The sequence below is a fragment of the Scylla paramamosain genome, chromosome 11 (genome assembly GCF_035594125.1).
Source record: "Scylla paramamosain isolate STU-SP2022 chromosome 11, ASM3559412v1, whole genome shotgun sequence".
Taxonomy (NCBI): Eukaryota; Metazoa; Arthropoda; class Malacostraca; order Decapoda; family Portunidae; genus Scylla; species Scylla paramamosain.
The window spans coordinates 5,554,938-5,572,337 of record NC_087161.1 but is presented as its reverse complement, the minus strand read 5'-3'; the positions used below and the strand labels follow the sequence as shown (position 1 = coordinate 5,572,337).

At 43.1% G+C, this 17,400-nt stretch overlaps 1 protein-coding gene and 1 long non-coding RNA gene across 2 annotated transcripts in view; one reads left to right on the top strand and one right to left on the bottom strand.

The window, feature by feature from the left end:
* Positions 1–17,400, top strand: part of LOC135104876 (uncharacterized) — a 106,402-nt gene that overhangs the window by 81,298 nt on the left and 7,704 nt on the right. The window lies entirely within an intron of this gene.
* LOC135104873 (ileal sodium/bile acid cotransporter-like) lies at positions 749–16,420 on the bottom strand. Its single transcript, XM_064012590.1, has 6 exons — positions 15,527–16,420; positions 15,061–15,243; positions 10,779–10,950; positions 7,023–7,237; positions 6,146–6,366; positions 749–1,093 (listed from the first exon to the last, which is right to left on the bottom strand). The coding sequence occupies exons 1-6, from the start codon at positions 16,031–16,033 to the stop codon at positions 859–861; spliced, it is 1,533 nt and encodes a 510-aa protein (XP_063868660.1). The 5' UTR covers positions 16,034–16,420; the 3' UTR covers positions 749–858.

Sequence of the window (17,400 nt, the reverse complement as noted above, 5' to 3'; positions counted from 1 at the left end):
TGTGTGTGTGTGTGTCTACAGATCCACATCCGTACTACTACTACTACTACTACTACTATTGCAACTACTACCGCAGTTTGTTTCCCCCTTTTCCCTTTCATTCGAGTGATAGTTTATGAAAAAAAAAACACTGTAGAAGGAAGAATAAAATATGAAGATGGAAAAGAAAAACTATTAATTTATTATTATTATTTTATTTATTATTATTATTATTATTATTATTTATTTATTTATTTGTCTTAATAAAGATGAGCGTTGTACGTAACCTTAATTAGTTCACACCTGTTCACGGTAACTTGGCAGATACTGTGCGTCATTCTTTCTTGTCTGTATGTCTGTTTGTCTCCATGTCTATCCTTCTGTCTGTCTCTTGGTTATTGGTCACTTTTTTTTCTTTCCGTCTTTCTATGTAGTTTTAGTTTCTCTCTCTCTCTCTCTCTCTCTCTCTCTCTCTCTCTCTCTCTCTCTCTCTCTCTCTCTCTCTCTCTCTCTCTCTCTCTCTCTCTATCTATCTATCTATCTATCTATCTATCTATTTCTCTCTCTCTCTCTCTCTCTCTCTCTCTCTCTCTCTCTCTCTCTCTCTCTCTCTCTCTCTCTCTCCTCTCTCTCTCTCTCCTCTCTCTCTCTCTCTATCTATCTATCTATTTATCTATCTATCTATCTATCTATCTATCTATCTATTTATCTATCTGTATCTATCTATCTGTCTATCTGCGTCTACATGAAGAAAACACAAACACACACAAAAAGAGAACACTTTGCTATACTCGTATTATATTCGTTTCCTTCATGTCACTCGCCAGTTTTAACTTAGTCATCCCTTGCAGCACCAGACCGTACTGCTTCTCGTTTTCCTTAATGACGGAGTCCGTGAAAATATTCTTGTCTGACTTGGAGAGAAACGCCTGGATCTCTCTCGCTCTCCGCCGCCTCCATGTGCTTCTCATCCGCCGGGACCGCCTTCTCCTGGTCCACCTTGACAGGGCAGCAGCCGCAGTAGCGTCGCAGGAGTGTAAGCACTGCGTAGAAGAGGATCATGGGCGGCCCTATCTGGAGCATTGTGGCCATTGCTGGAAGCGCCGCTAGGTCACTGCGGGAAGAGAAAATGAAGACTAAGTAAAGATAGAAATATTGCTGGAGGAAAGAAAACAGATATCTAAGAACACTTTTATATGAAAGAAAACAAGAGCAAATTGAACATGAGCATGATGACGTCACTGGAAGGGCCTCTAAGTCACTGGAGACAAAACGAAGACCAATTTAAAATGAGACCATTGTCGTAATAGAGAAAACAAAGCAAAGTAGAGATAAGAACATGAAAACATAGAAACATTGTTAGAGGAGCCTTTCAGGAACTGGAGACAGAACGAAGATCAAATAGAAATAAGAACATACTGGAGGAAAGAAAACGAAGACCATATAGAATTAAGAGTATGAGAACATTGCTGGAGGAGAGAAAATGGACATCAAACAGACATGACAACATAAGAACAACGCTGGAGGGCCTTCAGGCAACTTGAGACAAAACGAAGATCAAGAAGAAATGAAAATATTGATGGGGGTGAAAAACATGCTATACATGATTGAGAGGTGGCCCACAAAAGGTACTTAAGCCTTCCATCACCAGAATCTCATGCACTTTATGTTTTTGCCCTGAACCATGCCAAATCTGTTCTCCAACTAGCCAAAAATTCCTTCATTAATAGGAAGTGCTAAAATCTTTCAAGATCTAACTTCCCTCGTGACTTCTGGCATCTAGCCAAAAAAATATCTCCAATAACTTTGCATCTTCTTTCCCTCCTTTATTTTAACCAGATGGCACCACTGCTATCACAACTACCTCTAAAGCTGAACTCTTCGCTCAAACCTTTGCTAAAAACTCTACCTTGGATGATTCAGGGCTTGTTCCTCTTTTTCCTCCACTCTCTGACTACTTCATGCTACCTATTAAAATTCTTCGCAGTGATGTTTTCCATGCCCTCGCTGGCCTAAACCCTCAGAAGGCTTGTGGATCTGATGGGGTCCCTCCTATTGTTCTCCGAAACTGTGCCTCCGTGCTTGCACTCTTGCCTGGTCAAACTCTTTCAACTCTGTCAACATCTACCTTTCCTTCTTGCTGGAAGTTTGCCTACATTCAGCCTGTTCCTAAAAAGGGTGACCGTTCTAATCCCTCAGACTACCGTCCTATTGCTTTAATTTCCTGCCTATCTAAAGTTTTTGAATCTGTCCTCTACAGGAAGATTCTTAAACATCTATCACTTCACAACCTTCTGTCTGATCGCCAGTATGGGTTCCGTCAAGGCCGCTCTACTGGTGATCTTCTGGCTTTCCTTACTGAGTCTTGGTCATCCTCTTTTAGAGATTTTGGTGAAAGTTTTGCTGTTGCCTTGGACATATCAAAAGCTTTTGATAGAGTCTGGCACAAAGCTTTGATTTCCAAACTACCCTCCTATGGCTTCTATCTTTCTCTCTGTAACTTCATCTCAAGTTTCCTTTCTGACCGTTCTATTACTGCTGTGGTAGACGGTCACTGTTCTTCTCCTTCACGCAGGGAAGCCACAGAACGCTGACTTCTGATTTTTCTAAAATTTCTGATTGCGGCAGAGTAAACTTGGTATTGTTCAGTGCCTCAAAAACTCAATTCCTCCATCTATCAACTCGACACAACCTTCCAGACAACTATCCCCTCTTCTTCAATGACACTCAACTGTCCCCCTCTTCTACACTGAACATCCTCAGTTTGTCCCTTACTTATAATCTGAACTGGAAACTTCACATCTCATCTCTAGCTAAAACAGCTTCTATGAAGTTAGGTGTTCTGAGACGTGTCCGCCAGTTTTTCTCACCCTCCCAGCTGCTAACTCTGTACAAGGGCCTTATCCGTCCATGTATGGAGTATGCTTCACATGTCTGGGGGGTTCCGCTCATACTGCTCTTTTAGACTTGGTGGAATCAAAAGCTTTTCGTCTCATCAACTACTCTTCTCTAACTGACTGTCTTCAGCCTCTCTCTCATCGCCGCAGTGTTGCATCTCTGGGTGTATTCTACCGCTATTTTTATACTAACTGCTCTTCTGATCTTGCTAACTGCATGCCTCCCCTCCTCCCGCAGCCTCGCTGCACAAGACTTTCTTCTTTCTCTCACCCCTATTCTGTCCATCTCTCTAATGCCAGTATTCTCAGTCATTCATCCCTTTCTCTGGTAAACTCTGGAACTCCCTGGCTGGTTCTGTATTTCCACCTTCTTATGACTTGAATTCCATCCAGAGGGAGTTTTAAATTTTTGACTACCGCTTTGGACTCTTTTATGGGACTGGCATCTCTGTGGGTTTTTTTTTTTTTTTTTTTTTTTTTTTTGTCCTTGGCCAGTGTCCCTCCTACAAAGAAAAAAAAAATAGATGTAAGAACATACATGTGAACATGAGAACATTTGCTGGAGAGAAGACGAAAATCTAATAGAAGTAATAACGCAGAACATTTGCTGGCAGAGAGAAAAACGGAGATCTAATAAAAATAAGAACATAAGAAAAAAAAAAAAAAGCGCCAATTGTATGGACGAGGAAAAGAAAACGTCAAAATGGAGATAAGAACATAAGGGAAACTACAAGAAGTCATCAGACCTAGACGTGGCAGTCCCTGTATAAAACATTCTTAACCATATCCACTCATTATTCCAATCCATAAATCTATCTAATCTCCTTTTAAAATCTTCCTATTGATTCTGCACTAACAACCTGATTACGGAGTCCATTTCAGTCATCTGCCATCCTATTCGAGAACAGGTTTTCTTATTTTCTATCAAACTTTATTGAGTTTGAACCCTTTACTTCTACCCTGATGACTAACCCTAATGATTTAGTTTACAGTATCCCTGTTATGGTCCTTATGCCACTTAATTGCCATTTAGATAAGAATGCGAAGATGTTAGAAGAACGCAAATAGAAATAAATAAATGAATAAGAGGTTAGATATGAATACAAAGAGGACAGAGAGAAATTAATTCATGATTAAATATGAGATTAGATAAAGATAAGAGGAAGAGAGAGATATGTGAGTTAATGAGATATGATAACGAATGAAATTATGTAAGAGTGTAGAGAAGATAAAGATGAATTAAATAATGAGTGTGACGTTAGGTAAGCCTATGTAGAAGAGAAGGAAAAAGACATGTAAAACAACGAAAGATTGTGAGGTTGAATAAGTATACGAAGACAAGTATGAATAGATTAGTGAATGCAGTGTTATATGTTAATACGAAAACAAAGAAAAATAGTTGAATTAATGAAAAGAACATTATAGAAGAGTAATTTCAATTTTATCAGTGCAGGAATGGAGCTTTTGATAGGAAGATGAGAATAATCGTCTACACTCATGGATTTTTCTCTCCTTTTCTTGTCTTATCATTGTTGTTGTTGTTGTTGTTGTTGTTGTTGTTGTTAATCATCATCATCATCATAATCATCATCATTATCATCATCATCTTGTTGTTGTTGTTGTTGTTGTTTTTGTTGTTAATCTTCTTCTTCTTCTTCTTCTTCTTCTTCTTCTTCTTCTTCTTCTTCTTCTTCTTCTTCTTCTTCTTCTTCTTCTTCTTCTTCTTCTTCTTCTTCTTCTTCTTCTTCTTCTTCTTCTTCTTCTTCTTCTTCTTCTTCTTCTTCTTCTTCTTCTTCTTCTTCTTCTTCTTCTTCTTCTTCTTCTTCTTCTTCTTATTATTATTATTATTATTATTATTATTATTATTATTATTATTATTATTATGGTACTATTGTTATTACTATTCTCTTCTTTTCATCTTTTTTCATTGTCATCATCATATTCTTTTCTTCTTCTTCTTCTTCTTCTTCTTCTTCTTCTTCTTCTTCTATCACGACACACAGCATTTCCCTTTCAGAGACACACGCTGTCACCTGCCTGTTCTATTTTGTTTCATTTCATTGCGTGTATCTTCAAGAGGCACTCCAGCGCTTGTCACCACGTGGCTTCTCTCTTCACCACGTCTCCGGGCCACCTGATTATCCTCGCCTCACCTGTCGCGACAATCAATTACCTCCCGGAGTCACCTAAAACCTAATCTAACCGACGTAATCGAACCTAACCTCACCTGTCGCGTCCATCACTTCTTACCTGTTGGAGTCATCTAATCGTAGCCTCACCTCATCTGTCTTAAGATCAAGACTCGCTAATTCACCTAACTTAATGTAACTTAGTCTCACTTATCGCAACCTGCACTTATCTTTTTGGATCACCTAAAGTAGTCTCACATCTGTCAGGATAATCATTAAACTTTTGAGTTCACCAGCCTTAAAAGATACAGGAGATGAGGATGAAACTTTTAAATTTACATGGGTCAATAATCAGGATAGGACGAGAAGTAACGAGGTTCAAGTTTGATAAAGTAGATTTAAAAAAAGAGATAGGAAGGAATTGGTTTGCAAATAGAGTGGTAAATGGATGGAATAGACTCAGTAATCAGGTCGTTAGTGCTGAGTCATTAGGGAGCTTTAAAAGAAAATGAGATAAATTTATGGATGGTGATGATAGTGGAAATGTTTCATGCAGGGACTGCCACGTGTATGCCTGACGGCTTCTTGACGCTTCCCTTATTTTCTCGTATTCTTATGTTCTAATGTAACCTAACCTCATCTTTCAGGATAATAAATTACCTCTGTGGGTCACCTAACCTGACCTCACCTGTCGGGACTTTTATTAATTCTCAGCTCTAACAAGCTGGCGAAATCGTCTCCTCTCACCTCTCACCTAGCAGACTCTCAGGACCTTCATTTGCACATCACCTTACCAATGTTCCCAGAGTCACCTCACTTGCAGGAATTATGACTTCACCTGTCAGGGGGCACACACTCTCACCAGTCGAGGCGCACACTCACCTGTCGGGGCATACACTCACCTGTCACGGCACACACTCTCACCTGTCAGGGCGCACACTCTTACCTGTCGGGGCGCACACTCTCACCTGTCGGGGGGCACACACTCACTTGTGTCGGGGCATACACTCACCTGTCAGGGCACACACTCACCTGTCGGGGCGCACACTCACCTGTCGGGGCACACATTCTCATCTGTCGGGGCACACACTCAACCTTGCCCTCACCTGTCGGGGCGCACACTTTCACCCTTGTCCTCACCTGTCGGGGCTGGGGAGGGAGAGTTTGAGCAAGATGAAGACCACACCGCCATTTTGGAAGGCCGTCTCGATGGATATGGCAATGACCTGCGTCCTTGGCAGACAGAAGGCCATGGCGAGGGTGGCGCCCAGCCCGAAGCCCAGGCCCGCCACCAGGAAGCCCGCCACGGCCATCTGCCAGTTCATCATGGCGAACACCTTGTACGAGCTGTAGAACCAGAACTGCCGGGGGGGAAAGGATAATCAATGAATAAGTAAAAACAAGTAAATAATGAATAAAATGACAGATAAATAAAACTTGCCGCTGTTGTTCCATTTACATCTCTGGAGAGGATGAAAAATTAAAAAATAAGCTAGTTACATAAATAAATGTATAAATAAATGTATGAATAAAAAATGCTGCTGGTAATTCATTCAGATCTACAAGAATTTTTTTCAGTCATTAGTTGTTTCTTAAATAAAATAAACTTTATACTGTTAATCTGTTCACTATTACAAGGATTTTTTTTTACCTCATACAGTCAGTAGTTGTATGTTGAGTATTAAATTAGTGACTGTGTTATTCATCCGATCACTGAATCAATCATTCAATCAGCCAGTAATGAATCGGCCTGTCAGTCAGTTAGTCGGTTAATCAATCAGTCAGTCAATCAGCCAAGCGATTAGTCAGTCATTCATCCAATCATCCAACCAATCAGTCATTTATTCACATATCCAGTCAGTCAGTCAGTCAGTTAGTCAATCAACTAATCAATCACTCACTCACTCACCCAGCCAATCACCACTCCCCACCCATATCCCCACCCAACACTTTTTTTTTTTTTTACCACCACCCTAAACCAGACCCATCCCCCCTCACCCCCACCCCCCCCACTCACCGACATGAAGAGCAGAATCACCACCAGAGTAAAGGGTTTGATTATCTTCGCGCCCTTGTCCGCCCACTTCGGCCTCCACGCCCTCAGGCCCACACCCATCCCAATAGGCACCGTGAGGCTGATAAGCGAAATCACCAGGTTACCGTAGGGCACCTGCATGGACGCCCCTTGGGTAAGCTTCTGCCCCAGGGTAAACATCCAGAAAGGCATCATTCCTGTAAGTGAGGTTAGGTTAGGGAAGGGAAGGGAAGGGAAAGTTTGGTTGGGTTAGGTTAGGTTAGGTTGGGTTGGGAAGATTCGGTTTAGTTTGGTTTGGTTGTTGGTTTGTTGGTTTGGGAAGGTTTGGTTGGGTTTCATTTGGTTTAGCTAGGTTTGGTTTGGTTTGGTTAGGTCGGGTCTCTTTTAAATTGAACTTTATCATGCTTGAGTTGGTTCTTGGCACGTATCCTTGAACGCATTAGTCTCTCATAAGAATTATTTTTCAAAAGCTGTAAAGATTATTAGTTTGTTAAATTATCACTAATCTTGAAAACACCATTGAGAAGCCCAGTAACATTCACTACAATCTATTAAAAGCGAACAGTGTACTTATTAACTATCATTGTAATCTCGAACATATCCTTGAAAACCCCACTAATTTCCACTAAAGCTGTTAAAGAAACATAGTACTCATTAAACTATCACTATAATTATGAAAACACCCTTGAGAACAGCAATAACCTTCACTATTAAGAGTGAACTTGTTAAACAATCACTGTAATCATGAAAACATCCTTGAGAATCCCAGTAACTTCCACCAGACCCTGTTGAACGTACTCGAGATAAGATAAAAACGTGAATAGGAATGTAAAAACTCGTAGTACTCTCTTGCTTCTTACCCACCAGAGGATCTCGTCTGCCTCAGCCTTCCCGTGCGCCTCATACTTAAATACCTGAAGGAGGGAAAGGAGGGATGCTGGGTACTGTAGCTGCCTGAAGGCAGCTAAAGGATTTTAGACCCGCACGGTGACGCGAATCGTTTATTGCATTCAGTCAAACCTGAAGACATGCAAAATAAACACAAGACGTGCGTAGCACTGCTAACCACTGAGTACTGTATCAACCTAACGCATCACTAACCACGCAGTATGACAATTAGGGCAGTCGACCCCTCGTAATACAGATGTGGAACTCACGTGTTTGGTGTCTTTAGGAGGCCTGTCACCAAGCAACACCTGCTTATTGTATATTGTAGTGGTCTGATCTTGCCTGAAGTAGTCACACAGGAACGCGGTGGCGGTACAAAGGGATCTGTCCCTCCGGGCTTCGTCCCTGCTGGCCCTCGGCGCCTCACGCCTGCACGTCTTACCCTTAGGTCAGCGATAGTTCTCCCCTCCCACATGTCACCGTCCCTCCTCATCTCGCTTTACTGCTGCGTCCACGCGTGACGCTTCTCCCAGTAATCACGAGCCTCACTACCACAGTGTAGCCACACCTTACATCTTCACCACTCTCATTCTCAGTTTCATTACATTTCTCATTTACTTAACTTTCATAGCACCAGAACTTAATATACTAGTTCACTTTAACTTTCGTAACACAGAACATGTTATTTAGCATACATATTTGTCTTGTCTTTACACCTATTTCTTCCATCGTTACTTCCATGACCGCCAGCACCACTGGTGGCGGTAACAGTATGATGAAACGAGTGGTGCTTGTGAGAGATATTGCATTTTGCATCTAGACAGCATCACGACAACAAGACTGGTCCACATGGTGAAGAACGTAGCGAAAGTAACTGTGTAGAAATGTGGTATTGTGGTGTATGCATACTGTAGGTGGCGTGGTGTTGTGGGTGGATGGTTGAGGTGGAAAATGGAGTGAGTGTTAGAGGTGTGTGATTCACCTACGGTCGTCTGCTGGTCACTCAGCCAGCCGTTCCCCTACGGAAAGAGCTCAAAGCTCATAGTGACCGATTTTTGGGCAGGACTGAGACCACTGACACTACACACCGGGACAGCGAGGTCACAACCCCTCAGGTTACATCCCGTACCTACTTGCTGCTAGGTGAACAGGTGCTACACATTAAGAGGCTCGCCCATTTTGCGTTGACGCGCCCGGGATTCGAACGCGGGCCTTAAGAGTCGAGCGTGCTAACACCACTACACTACGCGGTGTGTGTGTGTGTGTGTGTGTGTTATTAAGTTTAAAGTGAGGGAGTTTATAGGGAGGCTTTAAATGGGTTTTCCTTTTTTTATAGATTAAGAAAGATTAGAGTAGCGTTGGTGTGATCCTGTGGAGACTTATTGCGTTATTTATTTATTTATTTATTTTTGAGGTAATCATTGTGAAAAGTCTCTCTCTCTCTCTCTCTCTCTCTCTCTCTCTCTCTCTCTCTCTCTCTCTCTCTCTCTCTCTCTCTCTCTCTCTCTCTCTCTGGAGCATTTGTGTGTTAGCATGTAAAAAGTAAATAAAAATAAGCAAGTAAAATTAACAAATAAATGAACAGATAAATAAATAAATAGATAAATAAATAGAGCAACTAGCAACTGCCTGGCTATGTTGTGTGTGTGTGTGTGTGTGAGAGAGAGAGAGAGAGAGAGAGAGAGAGAGAGAGAGAGAGAGAGAGAGAGAGAGATGTCAAAAGAGATGTCCTTAAAGTCTTATCACACACATCTCTCAGATAACGCCCGGCTCACACTTGCACGGAGACACATCACAACAAAAAACAATTAAAACAAACAAACAAACAGGAAAGTTACGTAAAAATAACTGTAAGGCGGAAACAAACGTACATAAAATAATATTCACTGGAAAGAGAAAAATAATGATGATAATGCGTCAGAATAGAAAATAAATTCAATGTAACTGACAGGTAAAAGATATAGAGCGGAGAAAAAATATATACTCCACGGAGGGAACAAAACTTACGAAAGAAAAAAAAGGGGGGGAAAGAAGATTAATAAGAAAAAAATAACAACAGTTCGTCAAAGCAAATAGTAGTAGTAGTAGTAGTAGTAGTAGTAACAAAAATATAGCAACCACATCAAAAAAAAAATAATGAAAGCAACGGGAAGCAGCTGTGATAACAACAACAACAACAACAACAACAACAACAACAACAACAATAACAACAACAAGCATTGAGAAGAGGAAGAGAGTTAAAAAAAAAAAAAAATATATATATATATATATATATATATATATATATATATATATATATATATATATATATATATATATATATATATATATATATATATATATATATATATATATATATATATATATATATATATATCCGATAAAAATAGAAAATACGATCCACACTCCTAAACACACACACACACACACACACACACACACACACACACAACAAAAACTGAAAAATATCAGATAAAGAACTTCAAAACCGCACAACAACAACAACAACAACAACAACAACAACAAAAACTCAAAACACATCTGATCCCCTCCCTCCCCTACACCACACTGCCCTTCCCCCCAAAAAAAAAAAAATCAAAATAAATCAAATCAAAGAAAAGAAAAAAAAAAACAGAAGACTCGCAGAACAAAAAATAAAATGAATAAATAAATAGAAAGACGAGAAGCAACAGAAAATAAGAGATGAATTAACAAACACCTAAGACCCAACCAAAGAAAATGATCACACACACACACACACACACACACACACACACACACATAGTCAGAAAACGCAAGCAAAAAGAAAACGGAAGCTCTCATCCATATACAATCAATGGGGGGACTTACCCATTGCAGCCACGGTTGACACGGCGGTCATGGTGATAGAGAGGTTGATGTCCCCACCAAACATGAGTGTCCAGAAGTTAGACATCATGCCCCCGGGACTGCAGCCTAGCGTAAAGATGCCCAGGCGGTAAAGCGGGTCCGTGAAGAAGAAGTAACCCATCGCGAAAGTTGACTGAAGGAGGGAGGTAGGGAGAAGTGAGAGGGAGAGGGTAGAGGGAATCGAAAAGGGAGAAGAATGAAGAATACAGAGAGTGAAAGATGATAAAAGGAATGGTATGGAGAGGGAGAAGTAAGAGAAGCAGAGAGAGAGAAGGGAAGGATTGGTGAGAGTAAAGGGAAGAAGGATAAGGAAGATGAAAGAGAGGATAGAAGAAGGATAAGGAGAAGGAAGAGGAAGGAAAGGAGAGAGAAGTAATGGAAGAGGATTGCAGAGAGAGAGAGAGAGAGAGAGAGAGAGAGAGAGAGAGAGAGAGAGAGAGAGAGAGAGAGCATTTAAACGTAATCGAAACAACATTACCCACCCCCTTCTTTACTTTTACTCATATGACCTTCAGGAGGACGAAGAAGAGAAAGAATAAGAAGAGGTGGAGGAGGAAGAAGAGGAGGAGGAGGAGGAGGAGGAGACACACACTCATACACCTCTTATCATCCTAGCACACTTCCACCCACCTACACACACACACACACACACACACACACACACACACACACACACCTGGCGGGGAGGGGTAAGGGATGGGGGGTCGGGGGGAATGGCTCAAGGTATGCAGCAGTGGCGGCATGAGGGGACGGGCGAGGGGGGAGGGGGGAGTAATTGGTGATTGATTGGTGATTAGAGGGCACAGGTGGACGTAAACTATTTTTAGGAGATAGCAAGTACTTTGAAGATGATTGGGGAAGGGGAGAGGAGGAGGAAGAGGAGAGATTAGAAGATAAGGAGTGAAAGGAGGAAGGGAAGGATGAGATGGAGGAAGAAAATATGTGTATTGTTCTTTTTCTTTGTTCTTTTCGTTTTTATCTGCTATTTATTCCTTCTCACTTTTTATATCTTCTCTTTTTTTTTTTTTTCTTTAGGTTGGATTACATTGTGGAAGTTGATAATGATGGGGAGTTATTTTGGGAAGTGTCAGGAGGAGGCAGGGGAAGATAAGGTTTATTGTCTTCTTTCTTCCTTTTTTTCCCCCTTCATTTATTCTCCTCTTCAGACCTTCCCCTTCTCTCTTCTTTTCCCTTCGCTCTTCTCGGCTCGGTTAGGTTAGGTTAGGTTTGGTTAAGTTTTTTTTTTTTTTATGTAGGAAGGGCACTGGCCAAGGGCAACAAAAATCTAATAAAAAAATGCCCACTGAAATGCCAGTCCCATAAAAGGGTCAAAGCAGTGGTCAAAAATTGATGGATAAGTGTCTTGAAACCTCCCTCTTGAAGGAATTCAATTCATAGGAAGATGGAAATACAGAAGCAGGCAGGGAGTTCCAGAGTTTACCAGAGAAAGGGATGAATGATTGAGAATACTGATTAACTCTTGCGTTAGAGAGGTGGACAGAATAGGGGTGAGAGAAAGAAGAAAGTCTTGTGCAGCGAGGCCGCGGAAGGAGGGGAGGCATGCAGTTAGCAAGATCAGAAGAGCAGTTAGCATGAAAATAGCGGTAGAAGACAGCTAGATATGCAACATTGCGGCGGTGAGAGAGAGGCTGAAGACAGTCAGTTAGAGGAGAGGACTTGAGACGAAAAGCTTTTGATTCCACCCTGTCTAGAAGAGCAGTACGAGTGGAACCCCCCCAGACATGTGAAGCATACTCCATACATGGACGGATAAGGCCCTTGTACAGAGTTAGCAGCTGGGGGGGGTGAGAAAAACTGGCGGAGACGTCTCAGAACACCTAACTTCATAGAAGCTGTTTTAGCTAGAGATGAGATGTGAAGTTTCCAGCTCAGATTATAAGTAAAGGACAGACCGAGGATGTTCAGTGTAGAAGAGGGGGACAGTTGAGTGTCATTGAAGAAGAGGGGATAGTTGTCTGGAAGGTTGTGTCGAGTTGATAGATGGAGGAATTGAGTTTTTGAGGCATTGAACAATACCAAGTTTGCTCTGCCCCAATCAGAAATTTTAGAAAGATCAGAAGTCAGGCGTTCTGTGGCTTCCCTGCGTGATATGTTTACCTCCTGAAGGGTTGGACGTCTATGAAAAGACGTGGAAAAGTGCGGGGTGGTATCATCAGCGTAGGAGTGGATAGGACAAGAAGTTTGGTTTAGAAGATCATTAATGAATAATAAGAAGAGAGTGGGTGACAGGACAGAACCCTGAGGAACACCACTGTTAATAGATTTAGGAGAAGAACAGTTACCGTCTACCACAGCAGCAATAGAACGGTCAGAAAGGAAACTTGAGATGAAGTTACAGAGAAAAGGATAGAAACCGTAGGAGGGTAGTTTGGAAATCAAAGCTTTGTGCCAGACTCTATCAAAGGCTTTTGATATGTCCAAGGCAACAGCAAAACTTTCACCAAAATCTCTAAAAGAGGATGACCAAGACTCAGTAAGGAAAGCCAGAAGATCACCAGTAGAGCGGCCTTGACGGAACCCATACTGGCGATCAGATAGAAGGTTGTGAAGTGATAGATGTTTAAGAATCTTCCTGTTGAGGATAGATTCAAAAACTTTAGATAAGCAGGAAATTAAAGCAATAGGACGGTAGTTTGAGGGATTAGAACGGTCACCCTTTTTAGGAACAGGTTGAATGTAGGCAAACTTCCAGCAAGAAGCAAAGGTAGATGTTGACAGACAGAGCTGAAAGAGTTTGACTAGGCAAGGTGCAAGCACGGAGGCACAGTTTCGGAGAACAATAGGAGGGACCCCATCAGGTCCATAAGCCTTCCGAGGGTTTAGGCCAGCGAGGGCATGGAAAACATCATTGCGAAGAATTTTAATAGGTGGCATGAAGTAGTCAGAGGGTGGAGGAGAGGGAGGAACAAGCCCAGAATCGTCCAAGGTAGAGTTTTTAGCAAAGGTTTGAGCAAAGAGTTCAGCTTTAGAAATAGATGTGATAGCAGTGGTGCCATCTGGTTGAAGTAGAGGAGGGAAAGAAGAAGAAGCAAAGTTATTGGAGATATTTTTGGCTAGATGCCAGAAATCACGAGGGGAGTTAGATCTTGAAAGGTTTTGACATTTTCTGTTAATGAAGGAGTTTTTGGCTAGTTGGAGAACAGACTTGGCATGGTTCCGGGCAGAAATATAAAGTGCATGAGATTCTGGTGATGGAAGGCTTAAGTACCTTTTGTGGGCCACCTCTCTATCATGTATAGCACGAGAACAAGCTGTGTTAAACCAAGGTTTAGAAGGTTTAGGACGAGAAAAAGAGTGAGGAATGTATGCCTCCATGCCAGACACTATCACCTCTGTTATGCGCTCAGCACACAAAGACGGGTCTCTGACACGGAAGCAGTAGTCATTCCAAGGAAAATCAGCAAAATACCTCCTCAGGTCCCCCCAAGTAGCAGAGGCAAAACGCCAGAGGCACCTTCGCTTAGGGGAATCCTGAGGAGGGATTGATTTATTTGTTACTTAAAATAGGTTAGGTAAAGTTAGATTATGCTTCTCTGAGGTTAGAAGAGGGCAAGTTAGTTAGGTAGCTAGTTAGTTAGGTTATGTTAGTTAGGTAATTAGTTACGTTAGGTTTGGTTAAGTTATTCGTAGATTATAGTAGATTAAGTTAGCTATTTAGGATAGGTTAAGTGTGTCAAATGTTAATTATATAGGTCACTAAATTAGGTTAGGTTAAGTTAAGGTTAGGTTAGGTTACATCAGATTGGAGGGTTTAGGATGGCTAGGTTACGTTAGGTTAGGTCAGACTGGAGAATTTTTAATGGTGTTTATTTAAGAGAAAATCAGCACTAGAGAATCTTCGTGAGTGGCATCTAAGACGGATCACACACACACACACACACACACACTATAATGTTAAGTATTTCCCCACTTCCTCTGTACATTTTCTGTTTGTTAACTATCTAAATAATAAACCGTTTATTATTATTATTATTATTATTATTATTATTATTATTATTATTATTATTATTATTATTAATATTATTATTATTATTATTATTATTATTATTATTATTATTATTATTATTATTATTAATATTATTATTATTATTATTATTATTATTATTATTATTACACACACACATCAGACGACCGTAGGTGAATCACACACACACACACACACACACACACACACACACACACACACACACACACACACACACACACACACACACATCCTTACCAACGGCATGAAGGCAAACTGGGAGATGAAACCGCAGATGGGACCCAGGGGGCGCCGCAGCACGTCCCGGATGACGCGCAGGTCCAGCTGGGCCCCCATGTTGATGTTGTTGATCAGCAAGAAGCAGGAGCCCAGGGCGATGAACACCGTCTCGAACACGTGCACTGAACGGTCCACGGTGATCTGTCGTGAAGGGGCGAGAGATGGGGAGGGGAGGTGTGTGGGGAGTGGGGGAGTTGTGGTGAGGGGAAGTGTTGGGAAAGGTAGTTGTGTGGGGAGGGGAAGTGTGGGGCAGGTGTGTGTTGGAAGGAGAAGGTGTGTTGAGGGCTGACAGGTGTGGTGAAGGTTGATAGTTGTGGTGAGGCTACATGTGGTGAAGAGGGTGTAGTGAAGGGAAGTGTGGTGCGGGCAGATGGGCGTAGTGTGGATGGTCATGGCGAGGGGCGGGTCGTGGCTGGGCACTCACTTCTATCTCGTTGAGCAGGGTGAGGTTGACGTTGGGCTGCAGGTCGCCCACGGTGGTGTTTGCATCCCCCAGGGCCACGTGCAGGTCGCCCCAGGCGTCGTGCGGGCTCCAGTCCTGCTGCGGGGGCGCCTCGGGTGTGAGGTGCAGGTCGTTGCGGGTGAGGAACAGGCCCACGTGCGTCCTGCCCCAGTAGTAGCCTGAGAAGGTGAGGGTCTTGTTCACGCCCTCCGCGGCCTCCTGCGGGGAGAATTGCGCCGCGCGAATCTGCCAGTCCAGCCGCCACGAGTCGCGGTGCAAGGCCACCACCTCCACCACAGCCCCCGCCTCGCCCTGCAGCGCCCACTCCGCCTCGCTGGCGTTGAGGCTGAGGGACACCGTTAGGTTGTGCAGCGTGTCCTCAGGCACTTTCCACTGCCCGCTGGGATGCACCAGCAGGCGAAACCCCGCCCCCCGCCCCGCGACGCACAGCACTACCGCCGCCACCACCCACGCTACCGCCTTCCCCATGCTGCCGCGGTGACTGTGTCGCGGGGCGCCGCCAAGAGAACACTATCGCGGAGGGCTGTACCGGGAGCATCATGGCATTGTCTGAGATAACGTGTATCAGTGGTGCTGATCCAGACAGATAGGCTATGCGAACCTCATCAGGGCGGGGGCGGAGCGGGGGTGGGGCGTGCAGGGAGCAGGGGGGGTGCTCACTCACCTGAGTAACAGTTACCATGACGGTGTTGTTTACACCAGTCATGCCTAGAAATGCCTCCTACATGTTACCCCTCCTTGATTTTCCTTGCTATTAGTGTGTGCGTGGCGTGTTGGCAAACCAATGGTACTGTGTGGTCGCGCTGTGGTGCCAGAGACGCGCAGCAGCAGACCCGAGCCTGGCGCGAGGCGTGGAGGGCACTGGGAAGATACGGGTTGCTATAGTTCTCCTTCGTGTCTTGTCTCATCGTTGCGAAAACTGCGACTGTGCGTGAAGAGAGAGAGAGAGAGAGAGAGAGAGAGAGAGAGAGAGAGAGAGAGAGAGAGAGAGAGAGAGAGAGAGAGAGAGAGTGTGGAGGTCAATTTTATCTCTTTAAGACTACAAAATAAAATAAGAGATTATAATAACAAAAGATAGATAAATTAAAAATAGATAAAATGAAAATAAAGTATCTAAAAATCTGTTGAAGTTGTTAAGGGAACTATCGTTTAACTGTGCGAGTGTGAAAGAAAAAAAGACTGGAGGAAGTTTTTCACCGCGCGACACATTATGTTACACAGCACGGGGCACGGAGACAGTACTGGTGGTGGTGGTGGTGGCGGTGGTGGTGGTGATAAGCTGACCCGAGGCTTATCAGTCCCTGGCGGGACGGGCCACGGGGCAGGAAGGAGCATCCCATCCCTCCCCACCCCGCGCCGCCCCACTCCATCACTCTCGCTCCCCGCCACTCTCCCACTTCAGGCCAGGCAGAAGTGTCGCGTTACTCTCCAAGCATCGCAGCGCAACTCCCCGCCAGACACAGCGACCTGGCGGCGATAAGGTGAGGGCGCGTCAGCAGCTGCGTACGAGGAACAACAGAGTAACAACGGGAAGACTTTGACTGGTGTTCTGAAACGCTTGGCTCTTTCACCACGACTACTTTCCAAGGTTGCAGAGAAGATTAGACGGATTCTCAAGAGCGTTTTTCCTATTATTAATGTAGAAATCTTGTTAATCTGTCACTAGAACCGTAGAAACGCCTTAAAAATCCAGGTAACGTATTTAAAAGGCCTGCATTCTGAAACGCTCTGCTCTCTCACCACGACTATTGTCAAAGCCTAGAGATACGATTAACCGGGTTCTCAAGAGTGTTTCTCCTGTTAAAAATGTAGAAATTTTGTTAATCTGCCTCTAG